Source organism: Notothenia coriiceps, unplaced genomic scaffold, assembly GCF_000735185.1.
Source record: "Notothenia coriiceps isolate Sejong01 unplaced genomic scaffold, NC01 NC01_scaffold00033415, whole genome shotgun sequence".
NCBI classification, from domain to species: Eukaryota; Metazoa; Chordata; class Actinopteri; order Perciformes; family Nototheniidae; genus Notothenia; species Notothenia coriiceps.
The window spans coordinates 113,519-132,438 of NW_011366116.1; the positions used below are offsets into that span (position 1 = coordinate 113,519).

At 41.5% G+C, this 18,920-nt stretch overlaps 1 protein-coding gene across 2 annotated transcripts in view; it reads right to left on the reverse strand.

Moving 5' to 3' along the window:
* Positions 1 to 13,977, reverse strand: part of arhgap21a (Rho GTPase activating protein 21a) — an 87,535-nt gene extending 73,558 nt beyond the window's left edge. Inside the window, exons 1-2 of one of the 2 annotated variants that reach the window (XM_010789811.1) lie at positions 13,600 to 13,977; positions 12,424 to 12,651 (exon numbers count right to left, since the gene is read on the reverse strand). In XM_010789811.1, the coding sequence (XP_010788113.1) occupies positions 12,424 to 12,501 (78 nt within the window). In that variant the 5' untranslated portion in view covers positions 12,502 to 12,651; positions 13,600 to 13,977. Of the gene's footprint in view, positions 1 to 4,475; positions 4,778 to 12,423; positions 12,652 to 13,599 lie in introns of those variants that run through there. The other variant, XM_010789810.1, reaches the window with a different exon arrangement.
* Positions 13,978 to 18,920: the final 4,943 nt, after the last annotated feature.

Here is an 18,920-nt window from a genome sequence, read left to right on the forward strand (position 1 = left end):
CACGATTATTTGGGTCAATAATTGAATATCACGATATTATTGACGATCTATTGATGACCATTTTATTGAACTTTAAAACATAATAATTTGTACCAATAAACAAGATCAACAAATATTGTGGAGCGCACTTCCAAAACCATACTAAACATATTTTAATATGATAAATAAATAGCCAAATAATAATCTGTTGCAGTGCCACCGGTACAACCTACTGATACTTCCTTAACACATAGCCAACATTTTGGTAAAACATGTTCAAACATATTCCACTCAGTTAAACGTTGAAGGCTGGCCAACCGTCATGGTCCAGAAGTAACAGGAAATAAATGTTGAACTACAATTTAAGACCAAATAAAAATGTTTTGACCACCATGGCAAATGCTGGTAGGGCTGCTCATGTCGATTTTTTGCAAGAAACACCAGCCTGTTTACATGGTCTGGTTTCAGAGATGAGCGCAGGTAGGTGACAATATTGCCACCTGTACTGAAGACCCTCTCTGAAGAGGAACTTGTGGCAGTGCTGCCACATATGACACAGGAAAAAAAGAAAAGACTCTGAACCCTTTCTTTGCCATTATATAAAAATAGTGTTGCTACAAAAGTATAAATTAGGCTTACTAATAAGACAACTCAGATCTGAAGCTACAGAGGAATCTGCTGCCAAAGTGCAATAAAAAAGACAAAATTAATAGAATCAAACCCATTTTTTGTTGCATTTTATTAGAGTATAAAAAGAAATGCCTTTAAAATAGGATGCAAGCAACACTAGTTTCTTAACCTGAATTGATAATAGACTATAATCAATTTAAACAGAACAGATCTTAATGTTTGCATTCTTTTACCATTTTTTCTACAATAAGCACTGCAGCCTTGCTCTTGTTGTTGGGCCTGGTGAAAATGGACTGTTGTTCATTTAGCTGTCCTTTCAGGTCCCTTCCCTTTTGGAAGAATTAGGAGGGAATTCTGTCTCGTAACGTTTGTGCAGTTTTGAAATGCCGCTCCTAAATTACCTTTCTTTGATAAAGCCACGCTCGCATTGCAGATGAGACAGATGGACTTTGAATTGGAATAGATAACAAAATAATCATCCTCCCACTCTGAGGGAAAATTATATATTTTGGGCTGTTTTGCTTCTGCCATAATTGCGGTCTTGTGTGTGTGCGGACTGTCACTCCTGTTGACACCATAGGTTGACACGGACAACATCAGCGAACTATGCCCACTGCCCACCAGCCACTACCCGACACATGGGGTCACGCCGGTCAATCACAAAGCTTTGATGCGTTCAAGTGCATTATTCTGGCACAGGAAGATTATGTTACAGGACATTAACGATAAAATAGAATATTGTTGTTCTATTTTTAGACACATCTCGCGATCGACTGGGAATCTCCCTGCAACCCTTCTTTTTAACGAGTTGCTGCTCTTGTTCTGACATTTTCGGTCGCGCTGAACAGCGCGCTGAACAGCTCGGTCACTCCCACGTGACCGAGTGGGCTTTTAGGGAGGGGCGAAAGCGCACCCAGCAAAATAATCGTATTTTGTCAATTATGCTGTTTTCATAATCGTCGCAAGCCATAATCGTAATCGCGATTAAAATACGATTAATTGCACAGCCCTACCAGCCACCCACCTCAGCCCCACCCTTCAGAGACGGAGAGCAGGTGGGCCAATTAGGGTCCCCTGGGTCCCCCCACCCAGATGCAGGCAAAGCCCTGTATAATTGGTTTCCTCATCTATGAATTATTAATCCAGGTTGCTCTTTGAGCTTTTTGACAGGGTAAGGTTGTGACAGTGCGCCCTATGACATAAGACTCTCCTGTTTAACCCCCTAGTGCCGTGTTAAAACGGCTCCACACAACAAAGTGGGGACACTCAGACAAATCCAGGAGCTCACATGAAAACCTGGGGTGCATTAATGCTGTGTGAAAGTCAAAAGAAGATCCTTTATGATGGGAACTTTACAATAATGTAGAGAGTATGCTACAAAATAGGTGTACTTTTGTCTAAGATCTATATCTATCATATTGTCCTGCTAAAATTGATGCTGCAGCAGTAAATAATGCATTACATTAATCCATCACTTTACAGTAAATCCAATGGTGCATTAACAGTGACGGCCCCTACACACGGCGGCGTGCGTTGCCGCTTCAACGCTTCTGCCCATTCACTTTGAATGGGGTGACGTCACGATTTGCCGAACTGCATTGTGGGAGCAAAGCGTAGCTTCTCTCGCGGTGCTCGCTGCAAAAGTAGAGCAATTTTCTACTTTTGGCGCCTCGACGGAGGCGTCAGCCAATTGAATCATATGCCAGTACAGGCTCTAACCAATCAAACCGCGTGCTTGTGTGTCTGGGGCGGGAGATTCATGTGATTGGTTGTTGGTCGAGTTTCAGCCCCCCCCGCCGGCAAGTGACAACGCACGCCGCCGTGTGTAGGAGCCGTGACAGGAAGGGATATTATGTTATGGTATATAGCAAGATTTAGTTTAAACCTCTCAGAGCATAATGATACAACCTATTTTGTAACAGTGCTTGTTTTTTAAAGACTATCGGTTATGTTCAATATCAAGTGTAAAACTGTGACACACTTTCAAAAGGACAAGATGATGTCTTCAAATGTCTTGTTTCGTTAGAAAAGGTAGTCAATTTACCATAATGTAAGTCAAAGAAAAAGTGACAGGTTCCTCTCAATTATGAAGTAAGAACAAGAGAGTGCATTTTTCCACAATTCCTCACTTAAAAAATAAATTACGACTTTTTCCTGTTGATCAAAATACCTGTTATGTGTCCAACCATTCCAGCTCTAAATAGTTTTGCGATTGGTTATGTAAATGCTTATGATCAAATGACAACAAACCAAATGTCTGGCAGGCCTTGCTGTTATTGGTGGCAGTGTTGTTCCCTGGCTCCTCTCTCTGTCTCACACCAGGTGTTAGCCTGTAAATATTTCATGAGGCCTCTGTGCTGTGCTACTGGCGCACAAAGGCCGTTTTCAATGCGCCGGACAGCAGAGGCTCTCTGGAAACAGAGGCCTATCAGTTCGGAATGGGACGCAAACAATTTTCAGCACTGCTAAAATTAAATTAGGGGAAGGGGCATACCAGAGAGCAGCTCTGCCGCAATGCTTGACACAGCAAGACTTCTTTACCCTTCACATCAGACATTCCATGGTGAAATGAAAAAGAAGAGAAGGGGGAACAAATGCCTGCAACAATAAGCCCTCTGTTTGAGTTGCCAGTGGAAAGAACTAAAAGGCATGAAAATGAGATATGAAGTGTTAGTAAGGGTGCCAAGTTGACTTCTCTGACTTCAACATACTAGATAGCACCACAAAGAGAGCTGTATGATGGAGAGAAGGACCACATTCATATGATGAGATTCACAGGAAAATACGTCACTCTCTGAACATAGACAGGCCTCGACCTTTGCACCCTTGCACTTAACATCCCATCCCATTAGAAGTGTACATCTTCTCCTGGATTTAACCAGCCAGCCTTTGATCTAAAACTGCATCAACAATGGTTTCCCAAACTGCCAATGGGGGGAATCATTCCAAAAAATGTGGATGCAGTTAAAGAGTGTCAAATGTCTACATGTGTTTTTTCCAATCCAGCCCAAAATGATTGTTTTCCAGAAATCTTGTAAGCAATTGTTTAATATCTGTTCCTCACCTTCACGCAACGCAAACCTTTCGCTACTAATCAGACATACGTTTTAAATACCTGCCAGCCGAGTTTACAGGTTGACCATGTGCCAGCAGTGTCATTTGCACACACTATTGAAAACCTGGATCTATGTTCAAGATGGGTTTAAGTTTCAGTTGTTTTCGTGGAATCAATAACTCCCCCCAGTAAACTACTACAAAAGAGTCTTCAAAATCAAGTTCAGTCTGGAGCCACCTGAGGCAGCACGAGGCACTCTGTCTGAAAGAGCAGGGACACTCAGGGGTCAACATGCCAAGCACTCCAGAGTCTCCAGTTCCATGCTGCACTGCTGAATGAATTCCAGCTATTAATACACGGTATGTCAGGGATGCCATTCCTGGAGAACTCCACAGATAACATGGGACGGAGGGGAAGGTATACAAAGGATGAGGGAGGGTGTCCAAAATACAGGTAGAGAATGTGTAGAAAAAACAGATGCAATAAGGACTATTGTATGGATGCCGTTCAATGCATCATGACTACCTCAGTAAAGAGTACACAGTCACCCGATGTGTCTCGACATAAGATAATTACTAGTTTAGTGCCCTAATAGCTGCGAGTTGCCATATGAGAAGAAATAAATGCGACATAGGAGTGGCGTAAGATCTATACTATATACGATTATTGCAACATCCCCGGTTTGAATTGGGACTGGAGCAAGTGGATCATTTATTTCTTGTTTCTCTCTCCAAATAATTCCAGCCACAAATGTCAACATGCCTGGTCAATCCAACAAGTCAAATGCTTGCAACATCAATAGAAAACTGACCTGATTGTTCCAGGCGCAGTACAGATCACAGATCCGACTCCAGTTGTTGTTAATCATGCAGTCGAGAACATTTAGATGAGCCATTTTAGGTTTCACTGAAGAAATCCAATCGGACCAGACACCTGCCCCTCAGCTGTGTGTTCCAAACCCTGCTGTTCCCAGCGGCGCCCTGCTGGCAGCAGCGCTCCCTGATGCCACCTTGACGGAGAGGAGGGTGTAAGGAGGCGGGAGGGGATCACCGGCAGGCAAAGGGTGCATATCCGTGCCCATCTGCAAGCCCAGCAGGCGTCCTATCCGGCGTGGCCGTCGCCCCAGCCATGCTTCATTAGCAGTATGTTAATGATTCATGCTCCGCAAACTCTCAGGGGATTATCGTGGATGTAACATTAGAAATCAGCCTTCCTGAGCGAGGGATGCAGCACGAAAGAGTTGTCAGCAGTCCGGAGCGGGACAGGGAATCGCCATGGTTACGCAGCAGACTGGCCGGTTGAGGAGAAGCCTGAAAGACGACGAAGCAGACTGCACTTTTTCTTGTCATCTGCCTGTGCGTTTTGGTTACGCTCCGTTTTCTTTGATTCCCTCCGTGTCTCTTTCTGTGCTGCTGTCTCTTCCCAGCTGGCTGTGCCTCCCTGTGCTCGTCTCCGCAGTCGTACCAGGCTGAGGCAGCCTGAGCGGAGCAGCAAAGGCTCACATGTAATAATCAAGCATCAGGCCGCACTGCAGGACATACCCAGAGACCGAATGGTTTCCCTCTTCTCTTTCTGGATACTGCCAGAAAGGTGTCCATCATTGACCTTTCACTGCTGTCCCTTGTTTACATGAAAATACACCTAAGGCTTGTATCACCTTCAGAGGGTTTAAGATGTCTGTGTCATCCTGCGAAAACCTACAGAGGAGAGACAGCGCAGCCTCTCTGTCTCTTCCTCCAAACCTGACTGATTGTGCACTTTACCGGCAATGCGGAAATCTATCCTGCCCGAGTTATTTATTTCCTTACCCTGCCTGAGAAGAAATCTTTACTGTCCTATGCAGAGGGAAGACTTCCTGACAGAATGCAAAGACATGCCATAGCCCCCACCGCTGCACAGCAAAGACAAACCTCAGCTTGGCTATGTAAATTAGTAAATTAACGTCAACTTAAAGACTTCCTGTCACCGTAGGATGTCAAAGAAATCAAGCGTGTGAGGGAGGAAAATGTGCCGGAAATGCATGAAGAGAGAACTACTGGATGCCAGTAAATAGTTGTCTGGGATTGTTTATGTTCCTTCCACCCTTTGATGCTGTGTGACGTCCAGATGGTTGTGATTGTGACACTGGCTGCAAGGCGGCTTCATCAGTGAGATGCTTTAAGCTCACTTGAAATGATGACTGCCAAAACTACTTAGGAGCAAGGAGTAGCCTGAGGTGAGGTTTAAGATAGTCATATAATTTTAATAACCCCTTAGAACTAAATGTCGATCAGCCTTGGACTTATTTTGTCTTTCTTTCAATTACAGGGATCCCCACAGGCAAATAAAAGTCAATAACCACCTAAACCATGTAAAACACTCTAATCAACACACCATTGTCACAACTGGTAATTCTGCAGGTACATTAATGTCCAGTTCTAAGCTTTTATTCAGTGGGTACTGTAATCGTCTTGTTGTGCACCAAATGCTGTCTAAGACTGTGTATCAGAGATAGATGTGTCACAAAAAGCTGGGTAAAGATAACCTCAGAGATAAAACAGACACCCCACTCTGTAAGGTCATAGGGCTACACACACAGTCTAGACAGAAAGGTCATCCAACTCTTAAAGGCCACACTTAGTGACCAGACATGGCAACCCGGGGCCCAACAACACACTTTCATTACACCGGTTTGGGAACCTCTGGTTGCCCCCCATATCTCTTTAACCAGCTAGTGTTCCCCATTAGCAACACACAATCGTTTTACTTTCTTTAACTTGGGAGGCCGCCAGTGCGTATCGTCATACTGATGAAACAATAAGCTAAACCTCCGCAGGACAAACAGAAAACATTGTTCTTACATCCATCACGTTCGGGGAAAACATGTCAAGATATGACCCAGAAAATAACATCACTTAATATGTGATGTCAGTCCAAAACACACAGCTGTCAAAAGATTAATTCCTCTTGGCGAAATGAAACACATTAAAGTTCCTGTTTTGCTATCTGCTAGAAGTCAAAAGGGATTTACTTAAATACGAGCAAATCTTCTACTAAGATCTGCAGCAGTGCTATTTTGTTCGGATACCTAAGCCAGGCAATTTTTCCAGTGCAATAATTCAAAATAATAAACTGCCTTTTAAATTAAATGTTAAAGCTGCTGAATGAAATGTTAATATCAAAAACACATTTCATTGGAATTCACATTTTTAAAAGTAGACTTGCATCACTTGCTATCTCTTTATAAGTAATGCTACACTTTGTTTAAATGTGTAGCTATGTGGACTAGATCACGAGAGTGCAAATGACCTCATGTTGGAATAATTGCAAACTAATGAGAGACAACTGTCAGTGAATAACAAGAGCAAACCGCTGTGACATCATGCAGCAACATGTGCATGAGCTGAGGCTGCAAAACCCCCACATCACAAGCCAGCATCAGGCCAGTAAACAGTAAAAGCCCCCCCCCCCGCATTGAAGCCAATATAATCCAATCAATCCTGAGTTATGGATCTGATCTCTGGACACAAGCAGGCAGAGCCACACACCCTCCTACAGTACAAAACAACAGGGAGTGCATGCATGTTTAGGATGCTGAGGTCATTCCACTGACAGTCAGGCAGAGAAACAGAACTCCATGACGGACATGAGGGGAGTCAACCTGAGGCTTATCAAGATGGTTTACAGACGAGATATTAAATTCAAGTGATGAAAAGCCAGTTGTTACACATTTTTCCAGTCAGATTTATTAATATGATTAATATATCTTATTGTATCTTTTTACTGCACATTCTTAATTAGTATGTTGTTATAATATAAGAAAATGATGCCCACCACAAGCTTCCAGAACACGATGTTACGTCTTCAAATTGATTGTTCTTTCAAACCAGCAGTCCACAATTTTATAAAACTCATGGAAGAAAGGAAATCCTTTATATATATTTTTAGTCTCCTGATTTCAGCACTAGTGATAATGAAATGAACATTGAGTGAGGTCACATACCAATACGTTTGTTGTATATACTTTCATTATCAATCCATTTGAATCCGTGTTCCAAGTGGCAGTATAACTGGTCGAATACTTGATTTACTTACTAATGTATTGGCTTTAAATATGCTGACAAATGCAGCCGTTTTAACAGGCAGCATGCTGGCCTTCTTTTAGACTACATAAACCAATGCTTTTTATAGCAATAACGGCAAGTCTACTATTAAGCAGTTGTGGTCCATTTGTGGAAATGATATATAATATCACACACCAGTTTGCTGGGACTCGTGAAACTTCCACAGCCAATCAAAGGGGACAGCGGCTCTGCCATTCTGTGGCTTCTCTGCCAGCCATTCATGAAATCATTCCTTCATCAGCCTGCCCTTGTTCATTTCCACTGCTGACGCTGACAGGAAATAATGTCGTTTCCTGCCAAGACCCCAAAGCCCACACTAAAACCGCGGGTTAAGATATGTACTGATAACTATCTGTTACATAAGGGTCGATTAAAAACAAACACATTGGTTATAATGTGGTTTTACATCCAAAATAAAATAAATATTAAAATAATGAAATTGCCAGGCCCCGCCAACAGTGCAACATATGATATACTAAATAAGATTTAAAAAAAGAAGTAAAATAGAGTAAGGAAAAATGAGTTATAAGAAAAAATCTTTATTGCAGGAAATGGCGGAAAATTACATGTAATTGCACTGTTATGTGAAATGTTTAAAAACAGTTCTGTGTGAAGATGGTCAGCCACTTCAGTGTAATTCTTAGCATATAAAGCTTGAAAGGAGAAAACTCGTCACCGCCTGAAGGACTGAGCGGCACAGATCATTAAATGCTCTTCACACACACTCCTGACTGGTGTATGTCATGTCTCGGAGCCAAAGATAGAATCAGATAGGGGGCGAGTGTTGTGACGGGGATGCCTTGGGCATGTGTAATGGATAGCGCCTCAGCCTCACTGAGCATTAGACTGGTTCAGTTCTGCCTGTCTGCCTGCGTATGCGAAACCCCTTCCCCCGCAAACCACCACCTCTCACCCTCTTCTTGCTGCCCTTCCTTTATCTTCTGAAGGGGCAAGAGTATCCAGGCAGAAGAGGATTTGATATTGAGCCAATTGGCAAAAGAGAGAACCAAAAAATATGGTAAGGGTGGCCTTTCTCGCCCAATGGTTAAACTCTCATCTGATTTGACAACGATCCCTGCCCTCTTCCCGCTTCCTCCCTCCATACTTCCATCATTCATGCCATGTCTGTAGTCAGCGGAATAATGGCGTCTAGAGTGATTGTGGACAGTCTGGGCTTTAGGCAAACTGAAGGATGACATGCAGAGGAGACATGGATGTCACCTCTACATGAAAAAGATAAGGGGGCCACCCAACACACATGTTTAGGTTGACCTTGAGGTCCACGCAGCACTCGTACAGATTTCCCTTTTAGCGACAACAGCTGGGAAGTTTGATTCCGATAAGAGATGCCAAAACACACACCGGTTTCAGTTTCATGATGATAACTGAGAGGTGTTTCGAAACCGGGGGAAACCCTTTTGAGAGTGTTATTCCCACAACACTTTCTCTCTACGAGTGTATGTGCTAACACAGAAGCCAGGTCACGTCCGGGTTAGTTTCGTGTTTGCTGAATAGGAAAGAACCCTGATGTCTGCACGGGACACATTTGCTATTTAAATGTATGCAAATCAAAATGGTTTTGTTGCTGCTCTGATTGATGAACCGCCCAGGATCTAAACACTGATAAAAGTGTAGCTCATTTCCTTTTTGAGACACTGTAATCTCTCTTTCCTGATGTTTCTTTTTTGTCCTCTTCCAATGATTAAAATAAACCATCTGACTTTTAAGAAGTGAGATCATGGTGAGCTGGGTTGTGACACTGGAAATGTGAGTTGTCACCAGCGGGTTGTGTATGTGGAAAAAATGAATGTTACTGAAAATAACAAGCTTTTACGTGGCAAAAACTGACCGCTGTCACATTCCCCGACCTCTAAAAATGCCACTGTCCTGACCAACATCCCCACATTCACTGCTTGTAAGAGCATTCCGGAAAAAATGGAGAGCGATTCCAGTAGAGTGATTCCATTTTTCCCTCTCCGGCATTCATCTTTCCACGGGTTAAATATAGCATCACTAAAAACACGCGGGAATAGAGGACGGGTGAAAGACATGCATGTGGACGGGGGAGAGGGAAAAAAAGGACAGGGATTTATGGCGTTGGGAGGGGCTATATTTAGAGCGAAGCACAAAGCATCAGCAGCACTCACAGCACCGCCATGGGCTCCACATGAATGAGCCATGGGATCAATATATGGTGGAGAGTGTTTCATTGTGTTCTTGCTTGTTTTTCTTTATCCCTCCCCTATCCTTTATCCACATGTTTTGCTTTCAACATAAAGGTATATCACAGGTTTGGTTAAGGAAATAAAATGTAAAACGGAATTTGAGTGAGTAAGAAGGGGAGGGATGTAGAAAGACAACCAGCAAAAGTGAATTGCTTGCGAAGGCATTTACCAATGATTATTTTCTAAATCAATTTATCGGCAGATTTTTTAAATTTTGTTCGATAAAATGACATATATAGTTATATGTTAAAGAGAAAAAAATAAGTCCAAACACTGTGGCAAGTAGAACTAAAACGTTTAGACAACTAATAAATCATTTGATAATCGTCTAAGTTGTTTTACACAAAAAAGTGAAAAAAATGCCCAAAATGTCAGTTTCAGACTTGACGCATGTTTTCATAATTTTTAGACGTTATATGCCCTTTGAGAAAATAACTGACAGAATAATGAACAAAGAAAAAAAACGTTATTTAAGTCCCAAAAAGGACACCTTTTATACATATCTTTTTCCATTCGTCTTTCTCTGAGATGTACAGTATATAGCCGAGCCTCAGCTGCTCTATCATCACAATGTTGGTATCAGCGGGACTGTGACGGCAGGTCAAGTAAGGTAGGGAGAGTGAATGAGGCCAACAGAGAGGGAGAAGCAGACGTTGTACACGTGGGGTGTTTTTCCCCTAATGATCAGGGCAGCTGTGCCCCAGCGTTGCTACCATCAGTTTGGCAGTAGGAAGGGGTGGGGGTGGTTTGTGTGTGTCTTGGGGGAAGGAAACGCCCCTTGCAATCTCGCTCATTAGCGAGTCGAAATGATGCAGCAGTGTTGGCTGGTGGAGAGAGGAGAGGGGAGGCCACTCTCATTAGACCCCAGGGGTAACAGCAGTTCATAAGCAGCGAAGCCTGAAAGTTGGGTGAGAAATTGTGTTTGTGTTGTACGAGGCATCAGGTAGATCAAAAAGGACCAGACTCAAACACTCAGGCTAAACACCGGCACTGACTCACAGGTGACTCACATCCCCTGCAGCGCTGTAGAGTGTGTTTTGTTCCTCGGGTTATCAGAAATGTATGGAATCAAATGTCACTAATATCTGGGCAGTCTGGTTATTCAGTGGGCAGCAATGCACCTGCAAAGCAAACTTCCGCACATACCATGCTCCATCCCCTATTTTCCAAACAGTCTTTAAAGATCTGGCTTCATCTGTGGGTTAAGCTGATTTTGAGCTAACCAAAGCGTGCCAGTATCAGAGTCTAAGGAGCTTGTTTGGAGAAGTAATTAATGTGTTTTTGATGCTTCTGCCCAACAGCTGGAAGCTCAGAAGGCTGTTGTGGTTGTAGTTTTACTCAGTGACGGAGAATTAGTGATGTTATGGGAAACGTTTAATTGCAGGAACGGATGTGAGGCACACCACATTGCAGAGATAAATAAGGCAGCTAAAAGAGAAGGTTTTTCATGATCTTCAAAATGTTGACAGTACACAACATTTTTGAGAAATAAATTGCTTCCATTACCAAACCGCTTTCAATGAAGCACACGTTCCACTCATGTGCCTCTGCCAAACATTAATCCTTCTTAATCTCAATGATAAACAAATAACTGTCCCATCCTTTAATACGTCAACTGTCTCTAAAACGACTTGACTGTTAGATTGATGCCTTACCCCATTCCCAACGACTTACGTCCCCCATCCTTAGCTGGTTCTAATAGTAAGAGGATTACAGCCACACACACGGAGCACTGTTGCCATTTTCTGATGATGGATTATCCAAAACATGCCACCGCTGCACTGCTATTATGACATGCATCAAGCCTAGCTGGAGTATGATGACGATTATGATGATGTAACTGTTGAAGCTAACGTGCCTAAGAGGAAAAGGATGAGCTCTGCAAAGTGCCATTTGGAATGCAGACCCACAAAAGGCTGCACTGCAAGTAGAACACTCTCTTTGTGCACTTTAACAGTTGTCAGAGTGAGAAAAAAAATGAACTTAGTTACCCCCGAACTCTGGCAGATGCGATGTGCGGCAACACTTAGCTCACACTCACTCTGTTTTCCTTTAGAGTCACCCTGAGCCACTTCTGTGGCATGTCACCAGCCTTCAGAAAGTGAGGACACCTTTTGATGAAGTTACAGTTGATAAGTAGACTGATGGTTTTCATGAAAGCTTTATATTTATCCAAGTGACGTTTATATATATAGTGAATCCACATGTTTTCCAGTAGCATAAAGCTGCTGTTGTGCCAGAAATAGATGTTCCAAACGGATTCTGGCACAACATTTCCGGATCATAACTCCTCTGCTCCACTGCTAAAGTTCACACAATTAAATATGTCAGCAGATAACTGTGAAATCAATAAATAAACACTTTGCCAGAGCTGTAAGCAAGCACACCTATAATGCAAACAAAACAAACACATCTCTATCCAAATTCCTACCTCGCAAGACGGAGTTACGGCTGTTTGTTTACACTCTTCATTGTCCTTTGGTGAATCACTCCAACGTGCAGCCATCATTTCATTTCGAACCGCAGAGGAGGAAGAAGTCCTTTAGAGACCACATTGAGGTGAGGAGGATGAAGCCAAACAAAAAAAAAAGAAAAAGGAAGAGGAAAAAGATCCTAATCCACACCGTCCGCCTTCTTCATGTCCATCAGTGGAGGAAATCTAAACACAGAGAACATGAGTTAGTGAAGTGCAGATATTGGCACACTGTCCTGTCCCATGAAGGTCCCAGTGCCAAATATAACAGCTATTGTAATTTGTAAGGGTTTTTACCAGGACTATTGAGGCTAGGCTTCCAAGTGTAGCTACAAATCAGCACCATTAAGTACAAAAGACAGAAGAAGATAAACTCAAATGTATTTCTGAAAATTTCTATAGCCATTAAATGTCCCATGGAAGCTCCAATGATGAGCCAGGTCAACAAAGGATGGTCAAACATCTTAACTCTGACATCTTACTTACTCTAAAAGAAGAATGCTGTTAAGACATAATGACAAATGTACAACTATCTAAAAAGCCTGAATGCTGATGTTAAGGTCATTATAGAGACTAAACAGGAATATTATGCTGGTCTTTTTCAGGTGGTCAAACATGCCTGAAGGGTTTCACTAAAAATCAATTGAATGGTCAACATTCACTTAATCTATTTAATCTATTTCATTAATTGACAGTGGATCTGCCTTAATGCGTTTAATGGCAGGTGGATAGTAGAGGTTTTTTTTGCAATCCTTTTGATAAAAAAATGACCAACGAGTGAAACCTCTGTAACATTATTTAAACACTGGTAGGAAGAAACGCGACGTGCATATCAAATACAAGCGGAATTCATAGCTCTCTGAGGCGGAGAGCGCACATTAGGATAACGGTGTAAAAGCCCCACACCAGCCACAATTAAGCCATACGCCAAATATAAACCGCCAGCATTTGATGTTTCATTATGCACTATTATGACATGACACACACTATCCAAAGCCGACTAATTTTCACTATTTTTTGCAAGAAACCACTCCTGTCGTTGTTACTAGGGGTTGCTGTTGCCGATGATAGCTAAAAAGGCGGACGACAGGTTGTTGCTGGGGTTATAATTGTGAATAACATAAGAAACCCTACCTGTTACAAAAGCAGAAAACTACTCCACAAAAACAACACATTGTCCATGTTGCTAGGAAGAGAAGGGTGCTCCGCTGAGAGCCTCGGTCGATCCAAAGATGGGTAAAAAAAGGCTGTCAAGAGATTACAGAGCGGGATATTCGGTCTCCTTTTAGAGCCACACTGACTGACCGCTGAAGCTCACTACCTGTTAGGAAAAACACGCTGGAAAACACGGTAAACGCCCTTCAGTGTGCATGTATTCGTCACTGGGACCCGATAAAAAATACACCTCTTGTGTTCATTATTTCCCCATCATTCCCAATCCTTACAACGAAGCTTAAATAGTCAAAAATATAAACAAAAAGTAACATGTACTCCTACGTGGTCCCGGTTGGCGGCGCGACAATCTGTATATAGATTGACAAACCTCCCGACTCTGGTGAAGCACCGCCCCTCCACTTGCCCTCTCGAAGGGAGTTGTCCAATCAAATGAGCGGATTACATTTGGAATTTTGAAGCAGGCCAATTGGAGGCGTTGTTACATAACAATTTCAATAAAGGGTGGAAGCTGGTCCATTCTAAGGATCCTTGGTCCATTCTTGTCAGTGGCTACAATTCACTTTGTAAGAACTTTGTCTTTTATGTTATTTTCAGTGTTGAAAGGTCGTCAGTTCAAATGGTTACATTTACTCTCAGAACCTTTTATTTATTTTTATAATATTATTTCATATGATAATAAAATATTGTGTTTATTAATCAACATTGTTCTAGATGAAAATGCCTAAAACTATGCAAAATAGGGTGGTCAAATTTGAAATTGGAACGCTGCTTACACTATATTAATCCATTGCTTTGACATGTATGACAATGTAATACACCTCTTAAATGGACTGCTCTGCATTATGAGCACTTTTCAATTTTTAATATTTAATTTTGTCTGCTAATATGTGTGTACTTTTACTCTTTTTCAAAGTTTGGTACTTTATTTAAATGCTTTATTTTTGGGCTATATTTCTAGTCCCCTTCTTTTTAAGGGAGAACTATTTAATTGTTGTAATCTCCTATAATAAATGAACACCCTATTATATACATTCAATAAATGAATAGTCTACTTTTACTTTTTATAACTTAACTATGGATTTTGAATGTAAGTGTAGAACTATAATATTCCTGAAAACTCATATTTTCTTCTACCACTGATGGAATATGATCAAGCATCCTTAAAGACACACTTTTCCCTTAGAGAGTGCATTTCAATAATCAGATAGCCCTCAGCTGATAAACACTTCGTTCCATCATTAAGCCTGTTAGACCTTTAAAGTGAGCATAGGAGATCACAGGGACATCATTGTGAGGGAAGAGGAAATGCCCCGAGGCATCACACATATGCTGAACTCTGCAATTTCCTATCATTCAACTGGTGAAACATGTTTGCCCATCCATTAACAACTGTAACAGCAGTGTCCTTAACTATATTATGTTGACATGTAGGGCATGGCAGCCACATGGGACTCCTCAGAGCATGACAAAAAAAAGTCTGCACAGCTGATCCTGAGAAGACAAAGGCTGACAGTGTTCTGTTTGCTGGCTACTCCAGCAGCACAATGGAAGATAGGACAATAGGACTCTTTTGACCCACACTGTGGCGAGGTTTCCCTGGTTTCAGAGAGAAGCTATTGTCTAAAGAGCTGGTGCACCCTCACCCAGACAAAGGAGAACTTAAACTGATGTAAGTGGGACTCTGCATTATGTGATGGCAAACATGGGTTTCATTTTCACTTAATACAATTTGTTTTATCAAACTCAAATTAATGCAGCAAGATGTTATTGATTCACATAAAGTGTGATTCCACCACAACAACATTATGGTTAGTTAAGTTTCCCAGCAATATAACATATGGATGGTGTCGTGTTTTCCTTAAAAAAAACCTCATAATCTGTACCTTTCTCGATAACATGTGTGTATGAAAAAAACCTATACAAAGGTTTTACGGGTTTACCATCTCAAGAGCCAGCAGTGATTGTGTTTGTGTTACTTTTCCAGAAAGGCAGTTGGCCCACTTACTACAATGCAAGTACAATCTCCTCTGTGCGGAGCTCGAGACAACTATAGAGTGCAGTGCTGTTTTTATGAATGGCAAAGTGAGGAGAGAGGATTTCAGATCAGTGAGCGGTGAATATAACTCACTGATGTTCTGAATTCTGAATGACTATAGTTTAAGTTGCTGTTGTGTTCCTTGATATACTGTATTTTCTATATGTTTTACTTTCTGAATCATGCTTGTAACTTTATTTCACTCTTTTCGATTCACATTTTTCTAATACTTCACAATCATAACTTCCTGTTGAAACAATTGTATGGCTATTCACAGATTAATTTTGTAATACCGAATGTATAGTTAAAAAGTACTCAAACATTCTTGCAGAAGAAAGAATACGAGTTCTCACCGCAGCAAAAATGTTTGGCTGGATTAAGGCATCACATGAAGCCTTTGAAGAGTTCAAAGCCCAGCACTGTTTGAATTACGACAGGTGGAAACGACTGCAGCACAGAATGAAGTTTCATGTAAAACACCCAAGACAGTATACAGTGTAGGATTTATAGAGGATGAGGACTAGTCTCCACATGTTGTATAAGGGGATCTGGCACTGCGTTTGATGACTGGATGAAACCCAGCAGCAGTCAATCTATCAAGCCCTCTGGCCAGTCAGTCTCCAATTGGAACACAATGAACACTGGAGAGAATGTTCTTTCTATTTGTGTACCAAGATGCGTCAGTGAAGCAGTGTATATTATGTTCAAAACTTGGAATATCATCATTTAGCTATTGCTAGCTACATGATGATCAAATACATTTTCTAAATGAAGGCATGTTCATTCATATTATGAATTCAGCAGAAGCACACAAAGAGTTCTATATAGCTTTGACACTGAAGAGATTAAATCTCTCTGAAAGAAGTTCTACAGTTCATGTGAAACCTGCTTATTTCCTTCTTTTTTAAAAAGAGTTGGATGAGAAGAAAAATTGAGAGATCAAGCGTAGCCTAGCATAAATAACAGAAACAGGGGGAAACAGAAATCTTGAGTCCGTCCATCGTAAAACCACACTGCCTCTTGTAGTTTGGCTGTTTAAAGTATGTATGGAAACATTTGCTAGATTCGAAAAAGTGAGTTGGATTAAAATGGCTGACTACCTCCAATATGTACAACAATCAAAGTGTACAGATCAGGAGGTTGTTGTGCCAGGCTAACTGATATCCTAACTGATATCCTAGATCCTGTCTTTAAGCTAAGCTAAACTCACCCCACCCCCCCCCTGGCGTAGCCAAGTTTAGCATATTTCCTAAAATGTCAAACACTCTATTTTAAGAGGGAACATAAGCAAAGTTTTGAAAGTAAATCATGCTGTTGCCGCGGGTTGATCGTGGAAATAAAACGCCTCGCTTTGTCTCAAACTACAGGCTTTCATATGTTCAAATGCATGAATGTGTGCCATTTCAAATGTACAATTCCCGTTTTGTTCCCTTTTGTGCTGAGTGCAGTTTTACCTCGTAGCCTAACTTTCTGCGGTCGGATCATCCTCAGTTCCCCTGACGGAGCACCACAAAAGCCGCAGCATTTGAACCTGCTCTGCTTTTTGTCCCTGATCTCGCTTTTCACCAAACCTTGCATCAAGGGTGAAAGAACAATGGCCTCTGGGTTCCCAGGGCAGTGTGGGGGGCATCAGTGCTGGAGATAAGTTAAACCACTAACGCCAGTAGCCACTGAATGTTTATATAAGGACACACAGCCGGAGGTCACAATGGGGTTTCTTTGTGGCTAAGGCTCACAGATAACACCCAGACCAAAAGTAGAGTTCTTCCGCTTATCTCCCTCTTGCTGCACCTACACTCTAAAAAATGCTGGGGTATGTCTATAAACCATTGCTGGGTGAATTTGGCTGGGTCATATAGTGGGTTTTGGGATACTGTAAACACCTGGTCCGTGTTCACTGCTCGGCGTCAAAGGGATTGAGGGCTTCAATTGGCAGTGAACACCTGCCTGGGTTATTTTAACCCAGAGGTTCGCTTATTCATTTTCCCACTTCTAATCATTCTGGAACCACCTTTTTGTCATTTCTCACTCAAAACACACTAAAAAAAACTGATTATGACCCTTTTATGAATGTTACATGTTTAATATAGCCTTTTTTAATAGATTTTGGATATGTGGTATGCATTCTTCCTTAATCTTTTTAATTAATCTTACATATATTGTTACTGCTGTAAAATTAGCCTCATTTAATCATTTAAAAGAGCCAATTAGAAAAAAATATGTACATTGAATTAACCGGACATATAACTGTCCCTGTCTGCGCATGTGCATACACAAGCAGCCCGCCACCTTTTCTCCATTTTCCATTCTGAATCCTGAAGGACCGGACTCAGCTGCCGGCGTACTCCCTGTCATGAGGTGAACGTTCTCCACGGCTCTCCGTCTTTAAGTAAATAGCCATGTATAGCCCTGGGTGTATTCATACTTATACTTAAACAGGTAGCTTCTATAGCAACATTTAACGCTATCGGACTGTGTTGTTTTGATGTTTCAACATTAGCAACCGTTACATAGGCCTACAGCAGCTAGCTAACTGTTAGCCTACTGGAACCTAGCCTTAGTTGTGTAGTAATGTTTTAAGTAACCTAAATTGAAGTGTAACATGCATCATTAACATTCATAATATAACTGAATACTGCTTTCAAATTAAAACGGATAATCAATCTGTCTGTTAGACTTTCCTATTAGTTTGTGATAATAAGCAAGTCTGTTAACCCCCGGGGGGCCTGTTACTATCTTTTTTGCTCATCTTTATTGTTTATTTGCAGGTTTTGCTACGGATGTTGGTGTGATGTGGAACAGAACCTTACTCAGCTTACTCCAGTATTGAATGAGGTAAGTTATATATTCACATGGTGAATGTATGCGTGCAAATGCCTATTTACTGTACACATCCAAGCTGAACAGAGCAGACATGAATCATACATTGAAATGTGTCTGTCCATCTGATAAAGTCCAATATTCACTAACTTTTTAGAAATCTATCCTTTAATTATATAGTAGATACAAAATATCATTACACAATGGCGAATGGGCTCTTTGCTTCTGTCATTATTGTTGTTGCATAACAGATACATAGCTGAATTCCAGCGCATAAAAACTTCCCACTTGAAACAGCCTTCAGGCGCAGTGGACAGCCATCTACCTCAGCGACATTCGTCTTCCAGAAAGAAGGGAGAGTTGTTGGCCAGGAAACTAGCCAAACATCTGCGATCTTGCAAAAGGTGTGTGAGTACACTGTTTA